The sequence below is a fragment of the Silurus meridionalis genome, chromosome 4, assembly GCF_014805685.1.
Source record: "Silurus meridionalis isolate SWU-2019-XX chromosome 4, ASM1480568v1, whole genome shotgun sequence".
Lineage (NCBI taxonomy): Eukaryota > Metazoa > Chordata > Actinopteri > Siluriformes > Siluridae > Silurus > Silurus meridionalis.
In genome coordinates this window covers 297670-307201 of record NC_060887.1, presented here as the reverse complement: position 1 = coordinate 307201, position 9532 = coordinate 297670, and the positions used below count along the sequence as shown (strand labels likewise).

General features: G+C 37.2%; 1 protein-coding gene and 1 long non-coding RNA gene across 2 annotated transcripts; both read right to left on the bottom strand.

Annotated features, from left to right (window-relative positions):
* Positions 1–1784: 1784 nt before the first annotated feature.
* Positions 1785–3297, bottom strand: LOC124384812. The gene is made up of 2 exons (XR_006925624.1): positions 3245–3297; positions 1785–1909 (listed from the first exon to the last, which is right to left on the bottom strand). It is a non-coding gene; the product is annotated as an uncharacterized LOC124384812 (long non-coding RNA).
* Positions 3298–7491: 4194 nt separating this feature from the next.
* Positions 7492–8163, bottom strand: LOC124384484 (zinc finger protein 239-like). The gene has a single exon (XM_046847390.1). The coding sequence runs from the start codon at positions 8161–8163 to the stop codon at positions 7492–7494; it is 672 nt and encodes a 223-aa protein (XP_046703346.1).
* Between the last annotated feature and the right edge of the window lie 1369 nt (positions 8164–9532).

The window sequence follows — 9532 nt, the reverse complement described above, 5'->3', positions numbered from 1 at the left end:
CTTGCATACTGCATTTATTATAATTTAAGAATGTATTCATTTTAACTTTACATGTTTGGTATCATTTTAAACGTCTCAGTGCGATTGGAAATGTGATCTCAGTACAATATCAGTAGAACAGACCAAAAATAAAGATCTCAGGTTTGGGGAAAATTCTGTCCTACTGATGTGAGATTTGTCCTGGAGAAGATCTTTATCAGGTGTTTTTGTATTTTCTACCACAGGAGGGGTTTTTAGGTCACCTCCAGTCCCAAATAAAGAAATTAAAAATAGCTCCTACAGTCAAATAAATGGTTTTTATTGTCATTTTAATCATATGCTGTACAGTTGGTGCAGTACACAGTAAAACATAACAATATTGCTTGAAGACAGTGCTCCATAATACAAGACAAAATGACACAAAGCAACACAGAACTAAAATCTAAGTAAGATGTGAGGTGCCCACCCAATGCCCACCCAATGGCCCAATGACGGAATCCACTGGTGTGGGTGAAGGTATGCTGCGTGTTAGTCTCTCGTGCGGCTGTAAAAGATTACTCAAATGGATTGCACTTTGTTACATAAATCTAATTTTTACCTCTAATCTGACTACAATTTATAATAAAGATTTAACTTGAATATCTCTAATTTAAGATGATCAACTTATTGGTTGCATTCCGTCTTTTCAATTAATCATTCATTATGGATCTGAGTCGCTTAGAACCTTGTGCTCGGCTAACGATACCTGCTCAAGGAGGCACATTGGCCAGTCTGAATCTTAGTCAGAGGATATAACGGTAAACTAATATTCTTTAAGTAGACCTCTCAATGCTTGCTCATGCATAAAGAATAATGTATTTAGTCACTTAGTTATAACTTGCTAAATCAGTGATAGTCAGAAATCAGAAGGTCTCAGACGTTGTGCTCTATGCTCCATCCGTTCATGAGCCTTTAGTTTGTACGATCCTGGTCATAGATTTGTGGTAACACCAGGCTACATAATCAACTAGATATAAATGATTTCAGGAAGTTTCAGAGTTAATCAAGAATTTTACATTTATTTGCCAGGCAATAATCAATAAACAAATGTCACATCTAAAACAAATAATAGAAGCATGACATGATCAGCATAAAACCAAATATTTTAACAATGCAGTTTACTAAAGAAATGTTAAAGAATCACTGTACCTGGCAATAGAGACACACAGAGAAGTTCTGACTACAGAATGCTTGTTTCACCAAAACCATCGTAAACAATTGTAAATTTAAAGTGATAAAAGCTTTGAAAATCCTTTCTTGGGACAGGATGTGACCTATAAACCAAATGTCACCTAGAACACCTGGTAAGGATCTTCTCCGGGGCAACACTTATGTGAGTAAGACAAAATTTCCCCAAGTAGGACAGAATTTCCCCAAACCTGGGGTCTGATATGGGACTGAGATCATATTTCCAATCTCACCAAGACCTTTAAAATTATACCAAACATGTGAATGTAAAATGTATAAATTCCAAAATAATCATGGGTCAACCCACAAATGGCCCCTTTATGGTGTTGTTATGGGACCACAGTGGGTGAGAATTGGGTCCCATTTATTAATTTAATGATTGACTTCTGTGGATGAACTTAATGTGTACTTAATCTTAATATGGAAAATCCACTGTCAAACCATTTCAAACCTTGTTACAATGTAAAACTGTGCCTGACCAAACAAAGAACTAATATTAGTTGATTTTATGTGCTGCTCTATGATTAAAATTACATGGTTGATTATTTGAACTGTGCAAAATAAATGACTTTAACTCAGAATGTGTAAATCACATATAATTCAAATTAATTCAAGTAAAAAAAAAAACAGGAAACAGGAATAACAGAATTACTAATGTAGAATAGTTCACTGGTGGGTCTATGCAGATTCCTCGGCTGCACACCTACAAAACAGTAAAGAAAGAGAAGACAGAAAAGGCAATTTAGTACATTTTAAAATACTACTATTCACAGCAGCATCTAAAAAAACATGCATCAATATTACTGAGACATATCCTAGAATCTCATCAGTGAATTGTTCCCACCTCTGCCTCACACAGTAATAACTTATGCCAGGGGACCAGTCATGGAATCCAAAACTTAAGAATGTAACAATTAAAATAGCAACCTTGCGTCTAAACTTGACTCTTAAACGAATATTTGGCTTTTGCCAAAAGCCAGTGATTGAACAATGGTTCTGATCAGCTGAAAGATGTAAGTCACACCTCGGATCACAGAAAGTTCAACGCACTGCAACTGAAGAAAACATATGCAAATAAAAAAAACACCAGCAAATCAAGAAAACATCTTCATCAGTTAAACAACACGAGCTGCAAATCCTCACAACGCAACTAAATACAGAAACGTCCTGCAAATCCTCACAACACAACCAATTCATTTACACTGCAAACAGCACAGACCACAAAATAAATGTTTCATGGGGACCCCAACAAGTGACGACCCCGGGACTGCTTGTTCAGCGGTTATTGATCAGTGGTTGTGTTGATGATCTGAAGGATAAGTTTTTTGTTTATTTTAACATCCTGATCATGATTCCTTGGCTTTGCCAGTTAACATAATAACGTTTTACAGTTAATTGTGTAGTTCATCAGATTATTTATTTTAATAATATCCAAAAGGCCAAGGAATCATAAACAAACAATGATAAAATAAACAAACAACTCACCTTTCAGGTCCTCGACACACATCAACACCACTGACGAATAGACATCGAACAATAAGCAGTTCCAGACGGGTTTGTCACTTGTTGTGGTCCCCTTGAAACATTTTTTTGTGATCTGTGCTATTTGGTTGTGTTGTGAGGATTTGCAGCGTGTTTCTGTGTTTGGTTGTGTTGTGAGGATTTGCAGCGTGTTTCTGTGTTTGGTTGTGTTGTGAGGATTTGCAGCGTGTTTCTGTGTTTGGTTGTGTTGTGAGGATTTGCAGCGTGTTTCTGTGTTTGGTTGTGTTGTGGGGGTTTGCAGCACATGTGTTGTCAAACTTATAAGGTTGTTTTTTTTTTTTTTATTTGCATGTGTTTTCTTAAGTTGCAGCGTGTTGAGCTCTTTCAGCCACCGTATAGGATGCCTTGAGGATAATTTATAAGATATAGAGAGTAATTGATAAGATATTTTTTAATCTCCAGGTGAAGTATTCCTTTAATTAAACAGGGGCAAAAACAGTGATCGGGATTAAATATTATTAATTGTGCAGCACTAGCTATAGGTTATATGACTTACACTTCCGGCTGTACTGCCCTCCGATCACGGTCCCGCTGAGCTCTCAAAGCACGGTTTAACGTAATCATAACGTATCATATTTTTAGTAATGTTTAGAAATAATATAAATATGAACGTTTTTTATTACCGCTACCTATTTCACCTTAATCACATTAAAATAATGTTAAGTATTGTCACAATCTCCTCAGAGCTTTTCTCTGTGTATTGTATATACACATGTTATAAAGGTAGTGAAAGAGAAAGAGACTCCACAGTGCTTTTACTGTTTCACCCTCCTGTTATCATGAGGACACTATATGGAGAAAACACAGGTGAAAATGGTTTGAAAAATCTTTATTTCCACATTTTAGTAGACAATGTCCTAGTTATCTGCTAATCGTTAAGAATGTTCAGTTTTCCACAGGTGATTATCTCTGAGGTAAACCAGTTCACTCTCCACACTTTCCTTCTTTATATCGTGCCTGTAACTTTAATTACCACACAATCTTTCAGAAGTATACATTAAATGAAAACAACAGTAAAATGTGATTAATTTAAAACAAAAGATAATTTCTTACAGTGACAGAGATGTCAGGTTATCCAGGTCATGTCAGGTCAGGTCAGGTTATCCAGGTCAGGTCAGGTTATCCAGGTCAGGTCAGGTGATCAGTGGTAGTGAATGAAGACCGTTTCTTCAGAATGAGAAGGCGGGAACACAGGAGTAAATGGGAGACTCTGTGAGCTCCACAAGCGATTTTTTCTTTTTTTCTTTTTTTTTTAACTAAAGGTCGTACTATGTTATTGTTAATATATTACAATTTTTTTCATATAAAACACATAAAAACACATCAATTGAATTTATCATCAATTGAATAATAAAGCTAAATATAGCCCAAATGTGGCCCATACAGGGCCCTCGAATAAACAAAATAGGCAACCTAGCTGGGGCCCACAACCCTGACTAAGCTGGGGCTCCACATTCAGCCCATCAAAGTGCCCACTCTGACCCCATGACCACGTGATGCCCATATAACTCAGATAAAACCCATGTGGGGCCCACATGGACATGTTGACTGGGATCATCACCCTGATGAAGGCCAGGCAGCGTCTATACCACCGGCGTCTATACCACCCATGCTTAAGAGACTTTAAATCACCCTCTCAGGTGCTGAGGTCTTTCTTCAACTGCACCGTTGAAAGCGTCCTGATGGGTAGTATCTCTTCTTGGTTCGAGAAATGCACCATGCAGGGCAGGCACCAGAGGGTGGTGCAGTCAGCTGAGCGTTCTGAGCTCCCTGAACTGCAGGACATGTACAGCAAGCAGTGCTGGACCAGGGCCGGAAAGATATTGGAGGACCTCAACCATCCCAATAAAGAAGTCCTCTTTTTTTGTGTTGCGTTCAGGAAAGCGCTTCCGATCCTTGAAGGCAAACAGAGGGAGAATGAGGAGGAGATTCTGCCCACAGGCCATTCGAGTCTAAACCAGGAAAACACCTATCACATGAACGCTTTAGTGACAATCGCACTGGGACACTTTAAATCTGGACTAATGTCGATATCTATCTATTATTTCTTTCTGACAAAATTTCAGCCAATAAGTAGTTGATACCACAGATACCTCAGATTGTGCGGCCTGTTCGGTGTCTTATACATATACATATATACTATACATATACATATACAAAGTATTTGAGATCTATCAGTCTGGAAAAGGTTATAAAGCCGTTTCTAAAGCTTTGGGAATCTCAAACCCTACTCTTTCCCATAACTTCATGGTGTGACTGATCAACTTAATTCCCCTGTAGTTACTGCAGCTCTGCACATCTCCCTTATTCTTAAAAATTAGTACCAGCACACTCCTTCTCCATTCCTCAGGCATCCTCTAACCTTCCATATTTTTTTTAAAAACTCCACTGCATCTCTTCCCAGCTCGGTCTCTCTGCCTGGCCAATCGCTACAAATCCTTTTCTAATTCTTTAGTGTCCAACTTCTTCTACAGCTCCTCATATGGCTTTTCCTTTGTCCTTCACCACATCCCTCTTTACCTGCTGCTGCATCTCCTTGTACTTCTGCCTACTTTTCTCATCACTTTGTCGAACCCAATTCTGTTTCTCCAACCTCTTCCTCCTTCTGCTCTCCTGCACTTCCTCTTTTCACTACCACGTCTCTTTGTCTTCCTTTCTATTTCCAGATGTCACACCAAGTACCTTTCTAACTGTCTCCCTTATCACTTCTGCAGTAGTTCCACAATCATCCAGCATCTCTTCACCACCACCGAGCCCCTGTCTGACCTCTTCCCTGAATCTCACACTACAGTCTTCCTCCTTCAGTTTCCACCATCTTATTCTTCTTCCAGTCCTCTCTCTCCTCCTCTTCTTCTTCACCTCCAAAACCATGGGACATGACATGGGGTTACCAGCGTGACACTAAAACAGGTAGTAGTAATGACTACTTTTTACTTAATGTACTTAATGTCAGAGCTCAAACCTCTTTACCTAAACTTGAGTAAAAAAATGTATAGTCAGTACTTCAACTTTTACCTGAGTATTTTAAAACATGAGTATCTGTACTTCTACTGAGTGAAGGATGTGTGAACCTTTGCCAATGCTGGCTTTAATTATGAAATGTTACGTATGTGATATGTGACATGTGACATATTACAGTTATAATGTAGATAAATAGTAGTAATAAACTACCCACTCTGTGCAATTTGTATAAGCTATTTCAGTGTGTAAACTAATCCTAATATAATAGTGGAGCAAAAGTGTATTTATATATAAGTAAATCTGTATTATTTAGTTTTTGCAACACTGAGCTGCACACATATTCAAACCTGTAATGTTTGCTTATATATACATTTAAATGAACCATATTAACTTGGTCAAAAAGCACATTGCACCATTTTCTTTATATTTAAGTGGAAATTAGTTTTGTATTGTATGCACATGTAATTTTCGTATGCAGCATGTAATGTAAATATCCATTAGATTTTAGTTATTTTGGTTATTAATTAACTTTTATTTCCATTTGGTGATGAAGCTCGGGTGTTCTTGTATTCAGAGCAGTGAGAACTGCATACAATTCTAGACTGAGACTCCTGAAGTTACTGAGTGTCACAGTTGGACTCTGAAAACACAGATTTTAATGCTCCCACATTACAGTTGATTGCTTTCCAATTTATTCTTTCTGTATAATAGAATTTTGTTAATAACTGAAATTTTATTTAGTAAATAATGATGATTTGTTGATACTTCATAATTATCCATGATATAGAATCAAAAGATTGTTTCTATCACCAGCATTTCTATTTTCTTTCTTAGAAAAAATGAAGTATAAGTTAACAAACAATAGCAAGAGAAAAATAAGTGAACTGTTCATCAAATAATCACAAAAAAATGTTCCTGAAGACGTTTTTAATGACACCGAGACTCATACAGTCCATTTAGAATAATCAACTTTTAACATTCACATTAATCTCAAAGGTGTTCAGTGAAGTCGAGATTAGAGCTCTGTGCAGGCCAGTTCAGTTCTTCCACACCAAACTCATCCAACCATGTCTTTATGAACCTCAGTTTGTGCACTGTGGCATGGTCATGCTGGATTAATAAAGGGCCGTTTTCAAACTATTCCCACAATATTAGAAGCATAGCATTGTTCAAAATGATTTGGTATGCTAAAGTAATGAACATTTCCCTACACTGTAAGTCAAGGGCTGAGTCTTACCCCTAAAGTACAGCCCCATACCATTACTACTCCTCAAACAAACCTTACAGTTGACTAATAAACTTATTCGAAGTTAGAGAAACACAAAAAATGAACGTTGGTGCAAAATACCTAAAGGTTTATACATTTAACATTTTAGATTTAAAAAAGACTTAGGGTGAGATTTGTCTGCACTTTAATTCTTATAGGTCCAGACATATACAACAAAAATCTATTCCCTGATCTTGCTGTGTAACCGTGTGATCAAGCTCAAGTTTGCAGTAAATCAGTAACACTGGGCTCAGGGGACAATGGATTGGAAGCTGTTCCATTAGATAATGTTCAGAAAGCACATATGGGTGAGATGCTCAGGTAGCCTCATACATGCTGCCATAAAGTGTAGTTGTAGTGTAACTGTAGATGGACCAACAATGTTCTGATGGCTTGGAAAGGTGTCCAGTTTGTTAGAGCTAATTAAAATTAACATTACAATTTAAAGTTCCCCCGATATTTACAGTACAATTTCCTTTACATCCCTTCAAATAAGACATTTAAGATGATTTGTTTTATGGTTGTATGTTAGAGCACTTGTGGTTCCTTAATGAGCGTTGATGAACATAGCTCCGTCCACAGTGTCCACAGAGGTACAGCTTCTGTCCTGTATGACTCTGCTGGTGGCTGAGGAGGGCATGCCGAGCACTAAAACTCTTCCCACACTGTTTACAGGGATACGGCTTCTCTCCTGTGTGGATACGCTGGTGTATTCTAAAATTATCTTGATGATTAAAACTCTTCCCACACTGCTCACAGTGATACGGCTTCTCTCCTGTGTGGATACGCTGGTGTAATCTGAGATTACCCTGCTGAGTAAAACTCTTCCCACACTGTTCACAGTAATAAGGCTTCTCTCCTGTGTGGATACTCTGGTGTGATTTGAGATGATCCTGTTGAGTAAAACTCTTCCCACACTGTTCACAGAAATACGGCTTCACCCCTGTGTGGACACGCTGGTGTATTCTAAAATTACTCTGATGAGTAAAACTCTTCCCACACTGTTCACAGTGATACGGCTTCTCTCCTGTGTGGATACGCTGGTGTGATTTGAGATGACCCTGTTGAGTAAAACTCTTCCCACACTGATCACAGTGATACGGCTTCTCTCCTGTGTGGATACGTTGGTGTCTTTTCAGAACAGCACATTTAGTGAAACTCTTCCCACAATCTGAGCAGTGGTGCATCTGGAAAACAATATAAAATGATTCAATATATTGTAATAATGTTATTTTAGATTAGATTTGGTTTTGCATGTTATCAGAAATGTCTGCTATAGTAATCTGATATGGTTGGTAACAAGTTAAATGAAAGGTATTTTGAGGCCTTTTAGAAAACCTTTAACTTTTTAATACTTGTATAAAATCTTCCAAAATCCCTACCTGAAACTATGACTAAACAATGTTTGGGTGATTTTGGATTTAAAATACATTTCTGATTCAGAACATTTGCTAATAGTAGCTCTCATTAGACAAAGCTCAAAATCTGGACTGGTGCAAACAATCAGTACCTACTGAGCTGATCTGGATGCTGTCTTCCAAATGATGTGTGAAAATCCTTGTGGTTGGGACAACAATACATTGATGACGACTGCAGGTAATTATCTGTGGCTGTCAAAAGCAGCAACCTACTGAAGCTGTACAAAAACCTAAGTGTGTGAAAACCACATGACAGATATTTCCTTTTTGATATCAGTTAACACACACACAAAACTGTGGAAGCTGAACTGAAAAAATAAAATAAAACAAAGAGATAAACAACTGTCATTAATTTTTTATCCTCAAATATTTTAATGCTGGTGACCTGCAAATTTTTTAATAAATGTCTTATTATATCAGTGAAGTTAACAAAAACTAATATTTTAATTTAAAACATTAAATTCTATTTTTAATCATAAATGCAGCAAAACCTGGACATTAACAGAAATAATTGATTTATTACTCCATCTTTGTAATTTCACATGAAATGAAGAATTATACAAACTGAGGTTGATGACAGAATTGTCATGACTACCTCAGTAAAGTGGAGCTCGATGTGGTGAGACAGTTTGAACAGTTTCACAGAGATACTGACATTTATATCTACTAAGACACAACCATCATGTTCCTCTTCTTTCTTTTCATAGTTGTTCAAATCATTGGTAAGTCTTTATATTCTACAAAACTTTATGTGGATGCTGGAATTTGTGCTGAACATAAACATATGATTGTTGATGAAACAAATTTTCTTAAACAATAAAATGAAATATTTGTTGTTAATATTGTTTACAAAGCTGTTCACAGAACAAACCATCATATCTTCACCTGAAGGCAGTAACACACACTGACCTGCACATATGACACTCAGCGTTTTCTCCACTGGTATCAACAAAGACTCAATCAGGACCAGAGTTTTTGCTGATGATTTAAACAGAAACTGTCAAAAGAGCTGAACATCTTGAACCACATATCAATCAGACTTATAAGACAAAGAAAGTAGATCTGGAGATCTTTCCTGCTGCAATCAGACTCTGCACTACTGCCATGGAGCCCACAGTGACACAAACTCATACACACT

Coding starts and splice junctions, on each gene's coding strand:
- LOC124384484 (XM_046847390.1), bottom strand. CDS start 8,163: ATGCACCACTGCTCAGATTGTGGGAAGAGTTTCACTAAATGTGCTGTT.